Source organism: Ambystoma mexicanum, chromosome 8 (assembly GCF_040938575.1).
Source record: "Ambystoma mexicanum isolate Mex_15411 chromosome 8, UKY_AmexF1_1, whole genome shotgun sequence".
In the NCBI taxonomy this organism is placed as follows: Eukaryota; Metazoa; Chordata; class Amphibia; order Caudata; family Ambystomatidae; genus Ambystoma; species Ambystoma mexicanum.
The window spans coordinates 1639746112-1639768506 of record NC_090929.1 but is presented as its reverse complement, the minus strand read 5'-3'; the positions used below and the strand labels follow the sequence as shown (position 1 = coordinate 1639768506).

The 22395-nt window shown below is 47.1% G+C and overlaps 1 protein-coding gene across 1 annotated transcript in view; it reads left to right on the top strand.

The window, feature by feature from the left end:
* LOC138473269 (uncharacterized) overlaps positions 1–22395 on the top strand; it is a 1193211-nt gene that overhangs the window by 17035 nt on the left and 1153781 nt on the right. Inside the window, exon 2 of the mRNA XM_069611906.1 lies at positions 911–1026. Coding sequence (XP_069468007.1) covers positions 911–1026 — 116 coding nt within the window. The remainder of the gene's footprint in view (positions 1–910; positions 1027–22395) is intronic.

Here is a 22395-nt window from a genome sequence, read left to right as displayed (position 1 = left end):
TACCCCGCAGACAGTTAACCCCCTATTTTCACCTACAGAAGGATACTTTTGCGAGTCAGACAAGCCAGATTTGGGGCCCAGTCCAGTCCGTCTCCCGACCCCTGCGCATCACCTTAGACGAGGTCACAACAGCGCAAATCAGGCCAGCGCCTCTTTGGGAGTCAGGTGAGCGTTACAGGTATGCCCTTTAGCTGGTCCGTTTTTGACATGGAACCCTTATCGCATGATATAATTCATGTGCTGCCCCATGGACGGTGCTCCAGAACCAACACAAAAATGAGAGTGCAGAACTCTCTCGCTTGAGTGCAATCTTAGAAGTGACGCATTAAAAGGGGAGCCTTGCATCATCAAGCCACGTGGATGAAGCCACGGGTAGCCAATAGGAAGCATTATTGATCGCTGCCTGCAACCAATATCACCAATGGCAGGTTGTGTCTGGGCCAGACCCTACCAGCGGGAGCTCCCAGTAACTCAAAGCAATGACAAGTATGGACCGGAATCCATGTATCAAGACTGGTCATGGAAAATTGTACAGCAGTCCTACTTGACCATGGTCTTATCAAGTAAGGCTATAGACGGACAATGGCTCCCATCTTGTTGTGTGTGTTTTGTCGGTGTGTGCTGGATTCTACCATTGAAGCCTCTAGTGTCCACATCTCCCATGCTGCTGTTTACGCTGTCCAACCTGGATCGACCTTCCATGGCGAGAGACCACCAGTTGGTGACTTATGCAGACACATTCAAACGTAGGAGCTTAGACGTATACATGTGTCTCTGCAGTCCTCTCCTTTTCTGATCCTTGAAATATGGAACTAGAGTAAAACTGTGGCCTGGGATTTTGTGATGTCACTTCATGTTCTCCCATTTCTATACCTGGCTGCTTACATTTGCTCGTCTTTATTCCCAACAGATTTTGACTTGTTTGTAGAAAATTACCGTAATGAGCTGCTCTCCGAATACATCGGCCTCGATGGGAAGGACAAGGATCATAGTGAGAAGGTACATGATCGGCACACGAACGAGGAGGTACTTTTAACAAATCTCTTCCTGTTTAGCGAATGTGCGCTATCAGTGAGGTTTTGGCTCCCAGGTGATGGCATCACGTACAGTTGTTAAAATAACATTTTTTTTTGTTGTCATTCTTGTGGCAATATTGTAAAATAAGTATGAACCAAGCAAGTGGGGATGGATGGGGCATCAACAGAAAATGGAGCTAACTGAGCAAAGGACATAATTAATGCCAGAATAAGTCATATTGGTCGGTTATTTCATGTCCTTAGTTGTCCTATTTTGTTTTGTCATTTCACATTAAAGCCATGCTGCTTTGTACAAGGCTGACGAAAGCTATGAAGCATGTGAAAGGGGATATGTAGTCATATAAAGAGGGAGGTGATCTAGGAAATGTGTTTTTAAATTTTGAAAGGTTAGCCCATCAAATTAACTGGAGGGATGAATTAAAAATCTGTTACTTGGCGCCTCTTTTAAAAGGAGAATTACAGACTTCACATCAACTATTAAACCTCCCAGGAACTGCCTCTTTCGCTAAAATTAAAGAATGACTTTTACAGTGGATGGGGTCAGAATAGTAATTTTTACCAACAAAAATGTAGGAATTTAAAATGAGGATCAGGAGAATCACCCATTGAACTCGGCGAACAAGTCAAAAATATCTTATTATGGTTAGGAAGGAAAACTCTACCTGAGGCATTAGAGGTTTTCAGTTTGGAACAGTTTATTAACTCTTTACCTCCCTCACTCCAAAGAGCAGCTCTACAAGTAAATAGACCTACCCTTGCATTAGCTATTGAGACAGCTCAACATTTTTCTGACGCTAATAAGTACTTTCATTCGTTACATACGCTAGAGGAAAGAAGAGAAATTAAGGTACCCTCCCTAAAACCACTTTCATTCCCAAAGAAAAAGTTGAATTCTCATCTGTTCAGAGATCTACATAGTGGGCAGAGGACCAGAATAGGAAGAACGGAAACCAAACCTACAGAGGAAATGAAGTGAGTTGAGGTCAAAATAAAAAAATATTTAATACCAACTTGCTTTCCATGTAAAGAACTAGGGCATTTCGCCCAAAACTGTCCTCGGAATAGAAAAGAGGAACCCATGGAGATCGGGTGTACTGTGGGGGAAGAATGGGATTATCCCAAAGGTGATGAAGTAGAAGCTGAACGCAATTTCTTTCTGTGTGAACCTCTTCTCAGTCTACCTGTGAATCAGCCGTAGTTGACGAAATCCCAGTACAGGCCCTAGTAGATTCAGGTAGTAAATAAACTGCAGGCTGATCTGATCTGATACCACTGAAAAATCAAAAGGGGCTTCCAGGGTGAAAATAATGTGCGTACATGGGGATCAGGACATTTTACCCTAAAGCTTTGTTCCCATTCATGTAAAAGTGATGAGTATATATTTTCCTTCAGTTATTATTCCTGGATTACCGGAAGAAACCATTATTGGCACTGACTTCCCTAATTTTCCATCATAATTACAGGAAGCCAGTCCCCTACAGACCTCCTTTTTACCATCTAAGACTTGGCAAGGAAATTCTTTTGACGCAAATAATGATGTATGGGTTTGAACTAAGCTCCAAGAGACATTGCGGAGTGAATCAACCCCTCAAAATCCAACATCAATGCGTTGTGTGGGAAGCCGTTCTTGTTGGGGAAGTGTATGTGAGAAACCTGAGGGTCTTATCACATCTACTCCCCCAGGATCCTCTTGCAGGTGGCCAGGGAAAGGCTGTCGCTTTTGGATCCCACTCGTTGGGGCGGCCAAGCGAGGATCGATCACCTAGATAGAGGGTCCTTGGTGATTGGAGGTGGGATGCCATCAGAAGAGCCACAGTATTCTTCATCCTACTTTCAGGAGAGAACTCCTTTCCCAAAAGTTGTTATGGGATATTGTGCACCATGTTCCCCTATCTGAGAAACACAAGAGATGCTACCATCCCAGAAGTGTTGGACAGAAAGAGAGAGACTGGTGCTGACGTACCTTGGGATAAAACACAGTATCCTGCTTGTGCTTATGAAAATATGCCCAACCCTCTTCTGACCTTTATAGGTCATTATAAGGCAGTCCCCCTTTATTCCCCTCTTGGAGCAACTAACAGTACTGATATGAGGATGAAACAACTGAGCGATATGAATAGAACATACTTTCCCCACTCTAGTTCTGAGACGAGGAAGAAACAGCTGAGAGCTGTGAATAGTACATACTTTCCCCACTCTAGTCCTGAGATGGCGAAGAAGCAACTGAGAGTAATAAACACCAGTTACTCTCACCACTTTGGTACTGGGACGAAGAAGATGCATGAAAGTCAGGCATGTCCATATAGTCAGGCAGGCAGTATTCATTGATGGTATACATCTGCAGCCCATTAAAGGACCACGGGTGTATAAAAGGTGGAAGGCTGAAGCACAACGGGGAAGCAGGGAAAGTTAAAAGCCCAGCAGGAGGTTCCGTGCAGTAGCGAGAGAAGCCAACCAAAACCCCGGGAGACCTGCTGGTGCAGGATGGAAATCCCGCAGAAGGGGAGGTGGGCAGTAGGCGCTGCCGAGAAATGGAGGCGGAGCAGTTCACAAGAGCCAGAAAGTGCTGAGAGAAGCACCCGGCGAACAGGCTTTCCCGCTCTGGGAGAAGCCGTTAATAGGAGCTGCCGGGTTCGGGTAAGTGTCAGGGACTCTAACACCCTGTGGCTCTCCAAGGACCGTGAATATAGTAGTGGTCCATGGAAACAAGTAAAGTTGTCTTTATTGAATACCAAACTGAACGAAGCAAAGTTGCCTTTAATGATTACTGAATCAAATGAAATACGCAAAACTGCCTTTATTGAATACAGAATTGAGTCAAAGAAACAAAGTTGCATTTTGTGATTAACAAATTCAATGAATCAAGCAAAGCAGCATTTTTGGAATAACAAATTAAATGAAGGAAACAAAGTTACATTTATTGAACAGTGAATTGAATGAAAAATATAAGGCTGCACCTTTGGAGTACTGAACTGAATGAAATAAGCAAAACCGGCATCTATTAAACACTGAATGAAAGGGAACAACAAACTTGCTAAATAATGAACAATGAACTTAAAAGCAATTATGAAAGTAAGCTGAATGAAAAACTCTGAGGGCAAAGTTGGAGTCAAGGTCCAGAGACCATTTGTCTATAAAAGTTGTGGAGCTACATTAAGAAACTACTTGTTTGGCTGTATATTGAACTACTCAAGGAGAGCCGGATGTCCCTGGTTGTGTGACCTGTAATGGGTGGACTGTGTGGTCTAAAACTGTGACAAGACCAGATAACTACTATTTGTGGAATAAAGAACTGTTGAAATGTGAATCCAAGGTTCCTGGTTGCGTTACCTGTAATCGGTGGACCCTGTGGTCTAAAACTGCACCAAGACAATAGAACCCCTATATGCTAACAAGAAAGTTTACTGTGGTGGAAGACAGAAACCAACCATTGGTGTGTACCAGACTTGGAGAAGGGAAACCTAAGTTGTAAAGAAATTGTTGAAATGCGAAACCAAAGCTCCAAAATACTATTTTTTGTTTTTTTTAATGTTGACCTTGGTGAAGGAAACCCTGAGACATGCTGCCCTGAAACTGTACTGAACCTGGGAAAGGGCATCCCGACCTTTACAAAAGTGTGGAACTTTATTGATGCAAGTCAGAAAGAAAGTAAATTGAACATTGTGAGGAACCTATTGACATTTGGGGAAGAGAAGCTGAAGAGTAAGCCAGAGCTGGAAATAGCTCAGAACGTTACTTTTGGAACGCTGTTTAGTTAATGGTTGGTTGATATCCCAACACATTCTTTCGTCTTAGTTGTGAGGGCAAGTATAGGCTTTGGACACAGACTTTTCAGTTGAACATATTGACACAGACTTTCTTTAGTTTCTTTAGGTAGGGAAATCGCACCTTAGCATCGGGCAAGTTAGGCCTTACTCCATCCTGACATTTTCATTTATAAAAGCTTTTGTTAGATATTGAATCTGTTGCCTGTGTCTTCTTCCATGATGCCAATCTCGCACACTACAATGGCGATTCGGCGCAGTACAACAGCAGAGAGATATAAGATAACTTGTGGTAGTACAGCCCTTGTCCTGAAGCTAGAAGAGTATGTAAGTAGAATTGAAGTAATACGTGAAGCATTAGACAAGCAAGTGGAATAAAGATTTTCCATAATAACTTACTAGAAAGTCTTAATTCTATTAAAGACTCGGAGGCGAGCATTATGCTTCTCTTTCTTTTATTCGACAATAAAGAAAAAGTTCAGCAGCAAGATATTTGATCACCAAATGTGCCATGAGTAATGTGCAGAAAACAGGTGCACCAAATATATATATAATAAGCATAGCAATATAACAGTAATATAACAGTAACATCATAACATAAAAGGTAAGAGTCTCTGAAGGAACTACATTTCCCAGGGAGCTTAGCTCCAGTTCATTTAGAGGCCATCAACACGTGACCTAGTCCACCAATAGTAGTTCAGATCCCCTGGATAAACAGTCCTAAACATGACACTTCCTCTTTCTAGGCTGCGAACTTGGCTGTCCATAGTAGAAGATAACTGTAGTCAACTTGAAGAACTTGTGTCGGGCCGTGATCAGGCGGACTTGTCTGTAGGCGCTGTCAAAGAAAAGGAAAAATTAGTCTCTTGTATATGACAACCGTAGATCCCTTATCAGGGTGGGAGAAAATCATGGAGTTATTCAGATAGAATACATGTAAATTTCAGACCATTAATCTTTTCATTACATATTTAATCAACATCAAGTAACATGCTGTTATTTTCTCGCCGGGTGGGATAATGCTCGCCTCCGAGTCTTTAATAGAATTAAGACTTTCTAGCAAGTTATTATGGAAAATCTTTATTCTATGTCAAGACCGTAGGCTCCCATTATGCTTGTTTAAAGCTTACTTACCACAGTGGATGCCGGCTGATCTACCGGTTTTAGGTAGAATTGTTTGAATACTGATTCACTTGCCCAGTCTGCCATCCTCATGATGTCTTCCAAGCGAACTCCTGCCTGAAAGGCTTTGGAGGCCATGGCTCCTCTAACGGAGTGGGCTCCGAAGTGCTTGGTGTCTATCCCTGCCTGAGCTAGCGTCCACCGGACCCAATGTGCTAAGGTCGGCGCTGATACTGCTTTGTGCGGTTTACGCAGAGCTATCAGTAGCTTCGCGTTAGGGGAGGTTCTGAGTGAAGCCGTCTTTTCTTCGTAGACTTTTTTAAGCATTTAACCAAGCAGAGCTTAGGTTGATCTCTAAAGGCAGGATAAGAAATCACCCTGGAATTGCACTTTGTTTTTCTATGAATATGGAATACAATGCCATCAGGAGAAAAGGCTCTGCCTGCTAAATCTAGAGCTCTGATGTCCGAGACTCTCCTGCAGGATACCAAGCAGAGTAGTGAGTTTTCCAGATAGGGCCGTACGTGATAGTTCTTCGTTACAAGGCCATGACAGAAAAAGGTTCTTTACTTTAGTAACGTCCCAAAGCTTGTCATAGCGAGCTGAAGGTGGGACGGTAAGCCTTACACCCTTGCTGGTACTCCTTGGATAAGGTCATGACCTGCGGAAATTGCTGAAGGGTAGGCATTCAGACCTGTAGGCGTGCCCTCTTTCCGCTAGGGATGCTAGAAAATTCAAAATCTCTTCTACAGGTGCTGAAATTTTATGTAATCCTTTCTCACGACACCAGGAGCTCAAGATGCTCCAAGAGTTGGAATATCTCTTCTGGGTACTAGGAGCCCAGCTCTCTTCGATAAGGTTGATCGCTTTGTGAGACATGCCTGGGACTCTCCATCTTGACCTGAAATCCTCCAGGCCGCTAAGGTCAGAGATCCGCTGAGGAGGAGAGGATGACGCTGACGTGATGGATCTAATAGGAGATCCGGAAACTGGGGTAGTAGGATTGGAGAATCCGAAGAAAGTTCCAGAAGAACTGGATACCAGGTCTGAGATGTCCAGACCGGCGCTATAAGGATCAGATTTGCATGCTCCTGATGGGCCTTCGCCAGGGTCCTCGCTATCATAGTGAAAGGAGGAAAGGCATACAATATTCCCTCGGACCATTGTGAGAGACGGGCCTCAACGACCGGTGGGGGTGTCTGTACTTCCGCTCCCTATATGGTGGAGGAGAGGAACAGGAGACCCCAGCCAAGATTCTCTATTCGGTAGCAATGGTCGAGCAATCAAGGCCTAGCTTCTCAGGAGGTGATGCAGGCTGGTTCTTAAGTACAGTGTATCCCCCAAGGCCCCACAAAGGAATATCCACACTCTGTATTGGTTAGAACACAGTCTTTATATAATCAAAAGTTAAGGTTATGTACATTTATCATGATAACTCACTTTGTACTCTGGCAAAATCTACAATGACAAATATTTACAATCCTAAAGTGGTACCACCCTAGATCTCATTGAAGTGCATGAACGATAATGTACAATATCACACAGACCAATAGAGTGAAACCAGCAATAGAGAGAGGAGATAAAATAAGATGGTTGAGCAATAGGCAGAATACTGACCCCTACCACTAGGCACAGTTCTGTGTGGAGATCCCCCCACCTGGGCAACCTGTAAAGAAAGATATAGCACAAGCCCAGTCCATATATTGCTCTGCAAGTCTTATTCTCTCCTATAATGTTTTTACCCCCCCAATGTACCTGGTGGAGTCGAGTTCCTCGAAGAGGCGTCGACAAACGTCGAGGGACTCGCTGTTCGGCGACGGGGAATCGACGGCCCTTCTTGAATGCCTTCCCTTTCAAGCGGGAGGCACGGGGCGTCGAACGTCCGTCGACAAACGAGGCAGAACGATGTCGAAGAGGCAGCAGCTTCGTCCGAGCGGTGCTCGTCGGCGTCGGGGCGTCGGCGTCCTGCAAGGCGGAGGTGTGCGGGGCACCTCGATGACAATAGTTCTGGACCGCAAAGATTGTAGAGACGGAAGCCCAGCAAGGGCGTCAAGTCGTCCGAGTCGTTGAGGTCGTCGGGTGGCGGGAAACCCACCGGCAGGTTTCTCCTCGGCGCGTTGGTCGGCCTCGACTTTCTCCGGCAGGATAAGCGGTCGACGATGCGGTTGAGAGAGTCCTTCGATTGAATGTTCTTAGGCAAAGGAGCGGACGGCTCCAGTCGTCGGCAGCACGGCGTCAAGTGGTTCCCACGGTTGGGCAACACAACTTCGACGGGCCTCCAGCGGTTTCACAAACCTGCGAACCCTGGTCGACGGCAATGGACTTCGACGGCGTAGATGTCCGGGTGCTTCACTTCGATCTCCTCAGCGGTCCCGTCTCGGGTCGACAACCTTTCGAGGGTCTGTCTTCCAGGGCGCTTCGGCGAAGATGGAGCGGTGCTCGATGGTCCCTCGGAGCACGGGAAGAGGGCGCCTTACCAGGTCCTCTCTCGGGTCAGCCCTCGACGAATTCGTCAGCCTTCGGATCGGTCGAAGCAAATGCCACAGCAAGTCTTCTTCTTCCAGCTGGACGTCGAGGATCAGCAGTTCCAGTTACTCGTAGAGTGGAGACTCAGCTCCCTGGCTGCTTTAGGAGCACAATGGTCGCTTCTCAACCAAAGGTCCCTTCTGAACACTTTTCCTATGGTTAGAGGTCCCCAGATATACTATCCTCTCTCTCATCCACGCTGCTGGCACACACTCAGCAGCCAATCATACTGCAGGGCATTCATGCAGCCAGTCAGCAAATCAGGCACACAGTGCATTCAGGCCACACTCCTTCCTTCCAGACACTCACAACAGGGAATGTGGATTGGGACAAGTACCCAGCCATTCAACACTACACACTGCATTCAGGCCAGTTTCGGGCAGGGCTGTCTCAGTCTTTGTCTCTCATGCCAGAAACCAGACAACCACAACAAGGAGTGTATATTGGTCACACACTCCATTCACCCAGGTCCCACCCACAGGAGGTACCCACAACATACAGTCACTGGGAAGGCCCCAGTCAGTCTAGCTGGGCCTTCACAACAACACCATACATGGAACTTCCACCCAACAGCCAGTCAGGGGGAAGGGACAGAGACAGGGCTTCCCAGGACTTTGGGAAAACAAGATAACAGGCAATAGAAAGCAAGAGGCCACAGGGGCCATCTTGTTTTCTATTAGGAATCAACAGATCCCAATGGCAGGGCCAGGGTATCCCAAAATGGAGGACACCCGGAGCACCTGTCGAATTCAGCACGGAGCTGCCACCAGCCCATACCCTGCTCTGGGGTCATCCACAGGTGCCCAAAAACATACACTAGGGGCACAGGGTTGTACCCCTTCCCATGGGTGCCATAAGGGTATCCCATGGGTCTGTTCACCAAATCAAAAGAGAGAGCTGCACTGCCAGGAGTCCCACATGGACTCCGGGGCAGAAAACATAACAGAACACACAGTAAAAACAGTAAAAGGACAAGGATTCAGAGGCCCTGTCCCTCAGATGCATTTCCAGCATCACAACCATGACTGCAGGAATGCGTCTGTTGCAGCTGCTGCCGGGTCCAGCCTCCAGCTGAAGAACGTTAGTAGTTGGGAGTTGAGTCTGGAAGCAAAGAGGTCTATGGACATTGGACCCCAGATCTCCTGAAGGCGGAGGAAAACCTCTCTGTTGATTCTCCAATCGCTGTAATCTGTCGAGTGACGGGAGTACCAGTCCGCTACTACATTTGAGAGGCCGGGAAGGTACTCCGCTGTAACTGAAATCTGATGATCCAGACAGAAATGCCAGAAGTCCTTGGCTAATTCTGCTACGGGTCTCGACTTGGTGCCGCCCAGATGGTTGATGTATCTTACCGCTGAGATGTTGTCCATCTTTAGTAAAATACAGCAACTCACTTTGTCTTTGGCAAAAGAGCACACTGCAAAGGAACCTGGAAGAAGCTCTAGACAATTGATATGAAGGTCTAGCTCTTGAGGTGACCAAGTCCCTCCCATGGCTACAGAACCGCATCTAGCTCCCCAACCGGAGCGACTGGCATCCGACTCGATAATATCTGGAGCGGAGCCAAAGATGGCTCTGCCGTTCCAGCCTTCCATGTGAGTGAGCCACCAGTTGAGCTCTGTCCTCGCTTGAGGAGACAATGTCAGGAGTTGAGAATAAGAAAGGCTTCGCCTTAAGTGTTGGCCTTTTAGTCTTTGCAGTTCTCGATAGTGAAGAGGGCCGGGAAATATTGCTTGAATGGAAGATGAAAGTAGCCCTATCACTCTTGCTAGTTCTCGAAGAGAGAACATGTTCTTCTGTAAGAGTCTGCGTATCTCTCTTTTGGTAGAGTGAATCTTGGCTGATGGGAGTCAAAGTTGAGAATTTTGTGTATCCACTATGAATCCCAGAAATTCCATATTTTTGGATGGAAGTAGAACTGACTTCTCCCAGTTTATAAGAAAACCGAGGCTGTGTAGCAAGTTTATTGCCAATTCAGTTTGTTTCTGAACTAACTCCTGTGAGTGGGCCATGAAAATAATGTTGTCTAGATAAATTATGAGGCGGACACCTTGCTCTCTTAATTGAGCTACTACAGGTCTTAAGAGTTTGGTGAAGACCCAAGGCGCCGAAGAGAGTCCGAAGGGGAGACTTGTGAATTCCCAATCTCGATTTCTCCAAGAGAATCTGAGGTAACTGATGTGTGCTTGATGAATCGGCACTGCGAGGTAAGCATCTTTTAAGTCTAGACTCATAAGCCAGTCGTTCGGTCTTAGAAGATCTCTGAGCATGTGTATACCTTCCATTTTGAAATGGCGGTAAAGGATGAATTCGTTGAGCGCTCTGAGGTTTGACTGGGCGCACTTTTTGCTTCCTGCGTACCAGAAATATGGGCTGAAGAAACCTCCCTGACTTGCGCAGGGGTGAATCGCTTGCTTCTGATCGAGACTGAGTATTTCGCTGTCTAAGGCGGTTTGATCTGATAGAGACATTACTATGGGAGTGGGGCGACATGTCTGAATGGGCTGCGTGAAAAACTCTAGGCGTAGACACCGAGCTGTGTCCCTTACCCAGGCGTCTCCCGATAAGGTATCCCAAGCATTTGCAAACATCCTTAACCTCCCTCCTATAGGTGTTAGTGGTGCTGGCACTGTTATAAGTACACTGACCTGTAGATTGTTGTTGGGCTGGGTATCTAGCCGCTCTCCTCCAGGGACGCCCTCTTCCACGACCTCTCCAGGGGAAGAAAGTGTCGGGGCGTTCTTGCCAGGAATTATGCTGGCCTCTGGATTGTTGAGGTCTCTTGTCGAAGAAGTAACGGCCGGAAGAGCGACCTCTTCCTTGTCTGGCCCTGGAGAAAACCTTGGTTGCAAATACTCTTTTTATTGAAGCCTGTGCTTTGTCCAATGCCGTGAATTTTGTCATCTCCTTCATAAAAGGATCTCGGAAAAGCTGGCCTTGCCCAATTGGGCCGGATTCTGTGTCTGCCAGTTCGGTTAACTTGGCATCTATTATATATAGGATGCCTTTCCGTCGCTCTGTTGAGATGGCGCAACTGGCATTGCCCAAGAGGCAAATAGCACTCTGGACCCAACCGGACAGTATCACTGGGTCGATGGGGTCCGAGGAGGTGATGGCTGCATTCGCAAGATCGGAGATTTTTGCTAGTGGACCTGCTATGTCCAGTATTTTATTCTGGCAGGCCTTCCAGGCGCGATCAACGTTTTTAACGTTTTTACCTAGAAAGGTAATCATTTTAGAATCAAGCTCTGGAGTCAGAGCTACTTTATCCGCAATGTCTGGTCGTGGACATTCAGCACATAGTCTGGCCCGAACTTCTTTATCGAGTGGCTTGCGCAGCCTAAGGTGGATGTAACTCGATGTTTTGGAAGATGGTTCCCAGTCGGTGGACCTGGGGTGTATTAAGTCTTCCGGGGTAAACATACCTTCAGTAGAAGGTTTGGTCCCGGTTGTGTCTTTAGGGATGGGGTCTGCCGCAATCCCTGACGCAGAGGGTTTTGAATCCTCTAAATGAAATTCCTCATCTGAAGAGGAGTGGGAAAGATCAGCATCGTAGACGTTTTTGTTATGATCTTCTTCCGAGCCCTATCCATATCCCTCTGGGCTTGAGGGTCTATTTCCCCTGATTTCCTCCTCGGGGTAAGAGGGTTGATGGGGAAGGGGTTGCCTTCCTGTTCATGAAGGCTTGTTTCAGCCTTGAGAAGGCGTCCGTTACGGCAGCTGTGGCATTAGATGGCTGGCTCGGGGTGGTCGTAGAGCTTTTACTCTTGCGAGCCGGTGTACATCCCCCTTCAGTAAGGTGCTTCCTTTTCTGTGTTCACTTCCTCCCAGGAGGGGAGGTCCCTCTGAAATGCTCCTCCATAGTGTCTAGGCGATTTTGTATGGGAATGAGCATATCCGTTACAGCTTTAACACTGGTCTCCACTGAGGATCCCAGAACCTTCTGTAAACTATTAGCCATTGCCACTTCATCTATGTAGCAGTGATCTCCCTCAGCCTCAGACCAAGCCTGATCTGATTGAGGCGAGTACTGTTCTGCCATTATAAAACAAATGCACCTTACTCACTTTTTTTTTGTTGTCTTTTCTGGGCTTCTGAACGCCTTCTCTCACTGCCCAGTAATCTTATTTCAGTTCAGCTTTGTAATTGTTCTTAATATGCTGAATAGGAGATTTCTTTCTCCTCCTTTTTTTTTTTTTTTTAAATATGGAAATTTGGATTAGATATGTATTCGTTCACTGGTGTGGGTTCTTTGATCTATCCGCGGTGAAAAAACGCGAGAAGAAACACTCGTTCTTGTCTGAGGAAGGATTCCGGCGCTCGAGCTGCAAGAAGCCGTTATACTATAACGGGCATGCGCGCTCGAGCGCCGGAATGCAGAGAAAAGGACCAGGAGAGCACGAGCTCCCCTGGCGGCCTGCAGGTGGTGCAGCGTGTTCCGGCTAGGCCGCGCCGGACCCCCAGTGCTTCAGGAGCGCAACGAAGCTGCGGGGAAGCTGGCGCAAATCCGCCGAGGGATCCGCTCGACGAGCGGATCAAATAACAGCTGATCAGCTGTGACCGCGTGAAGCGGTCTCTGAGGCCAGAGGACTGGCGTCGGAGCGCAACATAAAAGTACAAATTATTATTATTATTTTTTATTTTTTTTTAAATAAATATTGAAAGTAAAATCCGTATAAGCCTATAACCATGCAGTAAACATATATTATGAAATTTTGCAACGTTATCTTTAAATTATAAAATCATGACATAAGCAGTGCTAAACATGAAGTACTTATCTCTTGCTGTGAGCAGCAAAGAAACAGGAAGTGTCATCATGTTTAGGACTGTTTATGCAGGGGATCTGAACTACTATTGGTGGACTAGGTCACGTGTTGATGGCCTCTAAATGAACTGGAGCTAAACTCCCTGGGAAATGTAGTTCCTTCAGAGACTCTTACCTTTTATGTTATGATGTTACTGTTATATTACTGTTATATTGCTATGCTTATTATATATATATATATTTGGTGCACCTGTTTTCTGCACATTACTCATGGCACATTTGGTGCACAAATATCTTGCTGCTGAGCTTTTTCTTTATTGTCGAATAAAAGAAAGAGAAGCATAATGGGAGCCTCCGGTCTTGACATAGAATCACAAGCATAATTGGCAAAACTGTGCAGTTAAAAATAGCAAAACTCTAAGGCGCATTGTGAGTCTGTGGCAAATGTGAGTCTAGCCTTTATTTAATTTATTAGAACCTTTGCTGACATGTGTGTTCTATCACCTTATGGTTTTCTGTACCCTCTGTATGGACAGGTTGAGGCCCTATAGATCTGAACTCGTGACCCCTTGAATATCCGAGAGATTCACACTGAAAGGGAAGAGAGATGGACAGAGAGAGGTGCTGGTGTAAGAAGGCAGGTGGGCATTAACCCTGCAACCCGTCTCTTGTTAGATTTAGATGATGAAGCTGCCGCCTAGAGACATGTAAGGTCATATGCATCTATGTGACTTACAGCAGCTGTCCTGACTCTTCAAGGTGCTGGCAGCTGATGTAGCTCTGCCCCACTTGTCCTGGGCCACTTTCCTATAGAAAGCCAGTCATTTGGCACTATTGCTCTGTGGCACAGACCTCTCACTGACCACGGCAGCTCTTCTACCTGCCTTTGAGTCCAGAGGTTGGCACAATAATACCTCCTACCTGCAGTGGCGTAACACAAGATTTGGGGGCCCCCCTACGAGCCATGCTGAGGGGACCCCCCAACTCAGCAACAAATCAAGGGTCGCGCCACTCTGGGCCAGCCTATATTATCACACTTGCGCAATACGCACAAACGTGCTGCTGAACGGATATGCCGCACACTGCACTAGGAGAAAGATATACATATGTGTTTTAATATAACATACAGCACACTGTCTGAGAAGAATTGGCTAAAAAGCCAGAGTGTTTGCAATTGTTTTGTAGGGTAACACCAATCCAATAGATGAGGTAGAGGTACATGGACGTAATGCTTGATTTAGCTACCTGTAATCTTCATTACTCCCAGTCCCACTCTTCCTCATCCCAGTACTTACCTATGAGGCAAGGAGCCTCAACCGTAAGCTCTGGGGCAAGGAAGAGGGATGTGGAGGTAATTCTGGGCCAAGGAGCTGATTTTGGAGGTTGGGGTGGGAGGGAGAGGGGATATGTGGGGGGAGCAGGATTATACGACAAATTATAATGGCTATCCATGTCCAGGCTAAGCAGGCATGATGTGGTATTAGTGGCTAGAGAGGCATTTTGGTTCAGCCAGTCTAGTCATTCCTCAGTTTGGTATGACTTTTTTTAATGGGGCATTTATGATAAAGCAGTCCTAAGTGAATTACCTGGCTAGACTGCCATTTGGGTGCTGCCAGTCAGCCGTTTCTTACTGCAGCATTGTATATTTTTCTGGGCATCTGTGATCAAATGATATGATCTAAGTCATTTACAACGCACCTGCACACAAGTGTTTCTAGGCGCAACAAGACAAGGGATGGAAGATAGAGGGAGGACAAGACAAACAATCTTACTAGGCTTTGTGTCATTCAGATCGTGCAAGTGCGATAACGAGAAGCGCAAGGGGAAAGGGACTGGGGAAGTGCAAGGGAGAGGCGAGGGGAAAAACAGGGCAGCAATGCTCGGAGTAAGTGCTGTCAGGGCAGCACAGCTCTGGGTAGTGCAAGGAGAACAAGGGACTGTAGGTTTACAGTTACAGCCCCTAAGTGCATGGTAGGACCAGAGGCAGTGCAAGGGTGACTGATCAAGAAAGAGTCTCGACTCAGTGAGACTCTGAGGGTAGTCAAGCAACCAGTCGGTACAGCAGACAGGTAGGTCAGGTAGGCCAGCAGGGGAGGGAGAGAGAGAAAGCAGAGGAGAAGAGGAACGTTTTGAGCTGCTTCCAGAACTTCAGGTGATCTGCTTGAGAGGGGCAGGGAGGCTATTACAGAGGGAAGCACCTGTAGAGGAGAGAGATCTACCCCCCCCACTCTCTTCCTGGAGAAGTGTCTAACCCTTAGAGAGTTGTAGGTAGCTGAGCGAAGGGCTTGAGAAGGAAGATATTTTGGAAGAGAGCGTTGGATGTAGTTTGGGCCCCGGGCCCAGAAAGCCTTGTGGACAATGCAAAGGGTCTTGAACTTGATACTTGCAGCAACTGGGAGCCAGTGGAGAGATTTCAGAGCTGGAGAGATACGATCCCTGTGCTTGAGGCCAAGGGATAAGTCTTGCAGTCCTTTTCTGGATTAGTTGCAGGGGCTGGATTGTAGAGAAAGGCAGATTGAGAAAGTGGCTGTTGCAGTAGTCCAGCCTAGATAGAACCAGGGCTCTGCAGACAGTGAGCTTCTGGGGGAAAGTGAGAAAGGGAAGAGTCCCTTTGAGGAGGAGCAGCTGGTAGTGGGACTTCTTGGCAACGTCTGAGATGTGAGGAGAGAAAGAGAGTGGAGTCAAAGATGACACCAGTGTTGTTTGCCTCACAGGAAGGCGAAGGAAGAGGGCCCATGGTGGGTGGCCAGAGTGAGAGAGGGAAAGCAGGGGCAGGAGTCCAAATGAGAAGGGTCTCCATCTTACTGACATTAAGGCAGAGATAGTTGGAGACACACCAATCCTGAATCGCGGATAGACAGTCGGGAATGAGCGAGAGATGAGAGGAGTCTGAGGGGAGCCTGAAGGAAAGCAGAGTGTCATCCGCATAACACTGAAAGTTACAGGAGAATGTAGAGATCAGGTGGGTCAAAGGGGCAAACCAGAGTGAGAGGATGGAGCGGGGAGAAAGGGACCAAGTTGGACCTGGGAGGGGCAGTCCAAGAGGAAGAAGATCAGCCACTCAAGGGCCTGATCTTTGATGCCCAGGTTCTCATGGAGTCGATTGATCAGGATGGCATGGTTGACTGTGTCGAAAGCACAGGAAAGATCAAGGAGGATGAGGACAGAAGGAATGCTGGAATCAAGGTTAGAGAGCAGAACTTCACAGGTGTTCAGGACAGCAGTTTCCGTCTCTCTGGCATTGAAGCCAGACTGATGGTCATGGAGATAACCAACAGATTCTGTATGGAGAGTAAGCTGGGAGATGGCCAGCTTTTTCAACAGTTTGCCCAGGAAAGGGGTGGAGATTGGGCGATAGTTTGCCGGGCAGGCACGATCGGCAGAAAGCTTCTTGAGGAGTGAGTGCATAAGGGAGTGCTTAACAGGAGAGGGGAAATAGTGATTACAGAAATCGGTCAAGGCTGGACCGAGGGTGTCAATATGGTTCTTGATGGTTCTGGTGGAGCAGGAGAGCACCTGTTTGGATGACACTTTCATAGATCAGACTTGTCTAGAAACCTCATCAGGTGTTGTCAGAGAGAAAGAGGAGAAAGGAGGAAGGGAGGTAGAGCTGGCCAAAGGGGAGGACAGGATGTCCTGAGTTTTAGCATAGAAGTGAGATGACAGAGCCATACAGAGGGCCTGGGAGGGAACAGGAGATCTAAAGACCTCAACAGGATTGACCAGTTATTTTCAGATTTTAAAGAGTTTGGCCATGTTGTTAGAGGCCACAGAGAGACAGGCTTGAATGTGTCTTCTATTCTTGATGAGTGTTATTGCTTCGACTGCCATTTTGGTGCAACCAGTCTAGATATGTCTAAATGTGGCCTGGCAAGCTTTACTATATTATTACATGTCGACACTGGTCTACCTTGTGCAGCCAGTTGGACATGTTTTCATTGTGGCATGGCATTTTTAATCACAAAGCTTTAATGTTCCAGTGCTCTGTTGGTGTCTTGCATCTATTGGATTGGTGTTACCCTACAAAACAATTGCAAACACTCTGGCTTTTTAGCCAATTTTTCTCAGTGTGTTGTATGTTATATTAAAACACATATGTATATCTTTCTCCTAGTGCAGTGTGTGGCATATCCGTTCAGCAGTGTCTCATACACACTGGGACGAGGAAGAATAGGGCTAGGAGTGATGAAGATTACCAATAAGTAATCCAGGCATTAAACACAAGTATTGGTGCAACACCATTGAGTTGACTGGGATTCAGCACTCCCCCACCCCCCCTGAATGTTGGGCTATGTTGACCAGACCTGGCTGACCTTCAGAGCAGTTGCCAGACAGAAAAGGACGCAGATGTTAAACAGCACCTGGGTTTCTCTGTTGACAAGAACCCACCAATTACTAACATAAAGCAATTCACTGTTAGTACCTGCATTCAAATGCCACATTTTTTAGGCAATTGAAATCGTGATGTGGGTTTAATACTTGCATGCCAGGGGAGTGATTGGAAGGGTAGAGAGGGAATTTGAGACCACTCATTCTCAGAGCAGTCCATAAGTGGGTGCTTTAAACCTTAAAGGAGAGAGTTAACTGCTTGTAACATTGAAGCTGCACTAGAATAGTCTCATAAAAATGCATAAAGAAATTAGATGACCCAAACAAATATGTTTGCCCCTCCCCCACCGCCCATGAAGTTGGCACCCCTCCCAACATTTGAAGGGTTAGCCCCCGAAATGTAGGTTTTGTTGTGCCCCTGAACGCAAGCACACACACCATTCACCATATACACACACGCACACCCAGCCATCCATACATTTAAGTGTGCATTCTTTCACCATACTGGCACACCCAGACAGCCATCCATACATTTAAGTGTGCACCCTTTCACCATACAGGAACACCCAGGCAGCCATCCATACATTTAAGTGTGCACCCTTTCACCATACAGGCACACACACCTAGGCAGCCACCCATATATTAAAGTGTGGACCCTTTCACCATACACTCACACAGGCAGCCACCTATACATTTAAGTGTGAACCCTTTCAACATACACTCACACACGCGCACATCATGGGGTTGAGGGGAGCCCTAACACTTAAAAAAGAAATTGGGCCTTATTACAACTATGCCGGACTGTAAACAACGGTGCTGGTAAGCTCACCAGCACTGTTGTTTCCGGGCCGGCATATTACAGCTCTGCGGGCGGTTGCCGTCCTGCCTGGCAGAACAGCACCTGCCGGGCAAAACAGCACCCACCCGCATAGTTTTCACGGAAACACTGGCACCGTTATTACCGGTGCCAGTGCTTCTATGGTCCCCATTCCCATAGAGTCCGATAGGACTTTATGGAAATGGGGACTTACCATTTGCCGGCGCCTGACTTCCCAGACCGCCAGGGTTGTAATCCCCTGGTGTTACCGGGAAGTCGGGCGCCGGTAAATCATTACGGGTCTGACGGCAACCTGCTGGTAGCAATGGCAAGGTTGCTCCCAAACCCGTAATGAGGCCCATCGTTTCTTTTTGAAGTCACTGACTTCATAAAGAAATTATTTCTGTTACAGAGGGAATTCAAAAAGAAAACATTTTTTTTTTCTACAATTGGGGGCCCCTCCCAGGACATGTGCTGGCGGGGCCCCCCGCACCGCAGAGGTTGCGGGGGCCCCTCTTGCGCCAGTGCCTACCCGGCTACATCGCCATGGCAGTGCCCCCTCCTGTATCTTCCCCTGCCTTTTCAACACCTGTGGGATATGTCCACACCACCCGCATGAGGTTCAGGCATCCCGCCTCCGCGCCCTCAGCACTTCAGATATGTGACCCGATTGGACGAGCCCCCATACACAGTTCCCAAATATAATCGGGTACATCAGGGATCAACGGTCTTTGGCTCTCCAGATGTTTTGGACTACATATCCCATAAGCACTGGTCAGCAAAGTCAGTGGCGAGAGATCATGGGAGTCTTAGTCCAAAACATATGAAAATGTGCAGGTTCCAGACGGAAAGATATCACAGCTCTGCCTGGCACACGCCCACAGGCTCCCGGACTGCACAGCGGGGGAATAAGAACGGGCTGAAGTGGGAAATATGGGACAGATGTGCGTGTTATTCCCCCCCCCTGGATGAAGATAGAGTACAGACGTATCACTTCCCCCCATTTCTGGCAGCTTCGCTGCTCCTCTCAGTATGTGGCACGGTCAGGGGCTTGGCACGGGTACCGCCTGCCAGAAAAATATTCGGATTACCCTTTGAAACGGTTATTAAATCTATGCTTTTTATGAAAAGCAGAGGCTGCGAAGACCTGTACTTTCTGCTTCTCTGCACGCCCCCTCCATTGTCTGATGTTTGCTGCAAGCTCCTGCTGGGGGCACTTCTAAGCACGCACGTGGAAAGTGAGTCCTTCCGCCTAGGCTGTAATATTCTGCTCTTGGGCGCCCAGGCGCGAAGCCAAGGCCTTGGGTACAGAATATAGGGCCTACATTGCATGGAGATGAAGGCCTCGCTTACTCGCAGTGGCCAGCCGCCGGGAAGCATCACCCACGCTGTCACTTTCAAACACTAGCCACACACTTGTAATCGTTACTGCTTACTGTCACTCGCACGCAGTCATGCACACTTACTTACGCAATCACACACAGTTACTCCATCAGTCACTGTAACTCAACATTGTCACACAGTCCCCCATAAAGAGTCGCAGCTATTTAGTCAGTCAGACTCAAACACACCCAGAAGCACACATCTTTCAGTCAGTCACAGTCACACACACGCAGCCACTCAGTGACTCACACAGTCGGTCACTGTGATGGACTTGCAGAAGACAGGCCTTAGGTTTTGGGCTAAAGGGTGACCCATCTATTTAAGGAGGTATGGTTCTCACCCTCCAGCTCCCCTGTAAATAACATCCTCAATCATGCCAGAACCCTCACATGGGCAGTTGTGCCATAGAAGCCTTGAAATCTCTACACCTCATGGGAAGCAGAGCAGGGCATCGGTACTGGACCGATGATGACTTGGTAGGGATGGGCTCAGAAACACTGACTGCTTGAGGAGTCAGAGCAAAGACATGGACCTCCTGGCTGGAAGCGAACAGGGGGTGGCAGGGGCAAGAACCACCAAAGTGGGATGTTCAGGGAATTCACATTCACCGGAGTCACCCTACAAGGACTAAACAGGCGTGTAGTGTGAGGTGTGTATAAAGAGTGCATGATGGGTTTGTAAAAACCCTTACCCATGCCAATCTTTGACACATGAAATAAGCTGTGCATTTGTGGGTGCAATTTGGTGGTGGTGGGATTGATGTACCGCACTTGCTGCATACTGGCTTATCATTAAGTGAATGTGACCCCCATGCAAAAGAGATGAGGGGCCCCTAGATTGTCATGGATTTACACAGATCATGGGCCAATCTGGGGGGTCCTTTGGTAGTGCGACCCTCACTTGGGCTTCAGGGGTTACCCTTCCACTCCTGTGTCCATGTCATAATGACTCAGAATCAGTAGTCCAGCTGTCTCTAATTTTGTGTGGGGGGGCCTCGGTGTTGCCATATTCCTTCTTTTTTGGTATACAACGAATTGCAAAACGTATAGTTGTAATATCCCTGTGTGTATGCACACAACTGTACTGAACACCCTGCACTGGATTCATAGCTCAACCGTGTACAGCGGGAGGTGGTTTTTGTAAATACAATCAGTCTCCATTTTCCTGACTTCACTAAGCATGAGCAGCCTGTTTGGTTGGTGGGCAAAATGGAGTATATTTGATGTCCTGAGCCTTCGAATTGTGGTACAAATGGATCATTAATGAGCTATGTCGTTGTACAGAGAACTTCCCTCTCCTTGATGGTACATGCCATCCTATTGGGTCTCATTACGAGTATGGCGGAGTGGTAGAAGTGTCAGTGACACTTTTACTGCAACACCTTAGTCCAATGGTGGAGGCAATTGAGAGAAAAAAATCGTCCAGCACTTTACTAGAGGATTTACTGGTGGTAGCGGAATTACCACCTGATGTAATTCTTCCAAACCCCATTGGAGTCCTATGGCCTCCATAGTGGGGAATAACCCCAACTCAGAATCTGGGGGATCTGGGACCCATCCAACCTTAGATCTCCCTCTCTGGTGTCCCTCCCTTGGTTCCCTTATCCAGCTCCTCTCCTGTCCCTGCACTCTTACGTGAAACCCCCTCCTGCCTACCATATATTTGCGCTTGAGAAATCCCACGTATGCAGGGGTCAAGTCTCAACAAACGCAATCGCATGTGATGTTGCCAGAAATTAGCATCTCAATGTGAAATCTGCACATTTCCTTAAATTGGCTTTGCATAACCACCCAAATTGAACAGGACGAATGGTATTTGCCCTTCATAAAATCAACACACACAGAAAACCAAGAGAGGATATTTTCTTCCAATAGTCTTTCTGAAAACGTTAAACGGTGTGCATGTTTTAAACTTCAAGAACCAATACAAATGTTTTCTCTGGGACTTGCAGTACCGAAATGGTACATTTCACCTTTAGTTGTTTGTTGGTTTTCATCAGGTTATATAGTGCAGTAGTGAAGTGTCCGGCCTGCAAACCTGACGACTTCGGGTTGATCCCCAGAGGGCGGCTTTAATTCATAAATTCAAAGAAGACATTCAATGTTTCTCATTTTAGTTGAGGGGACTGAGTCCACCCTCTGAATAAAGTGGGTGGACTCCATCCCCCAGCGTGTACCCTCCACTTCAGCCCTGCACGTATGCATACATACCTCCAGTTCCGAGTCGGTAATACTGTTGTCTTTATAAGGACGATGCATATTTGTCGAACCTTTGGAGCAACAGGTAGGCGGAGAATATATTCAAAGCCCACAAAATGCATCTTTCTGTTTTTTTTGGTGCTTGATTGACAGAATGGGCTGATCAGATTATTTAAGTTTTGATATATCTGTCCACTGCGACTTCTGTGCTAAAGGCCTTTAACTCTTTACCCCATGACTTCATATTGGTGGCCCTCGGACACGTGCTATTTCTGTCTGATGGATAGTTGGGCACCATATGGGTTTTGCCCAGGCACAATGAGAGTCCCAGGCTTCTAGAATGAGGATTAACTCTTGTTTAGAGTCTGTTCTCCTTCTGTGCTGGTCTGCTGCCCTGACTCAGGCTGGAGCTGTAGCCCCAACAAGGACCTTCAGAATGGCTCCTATTTGCTGT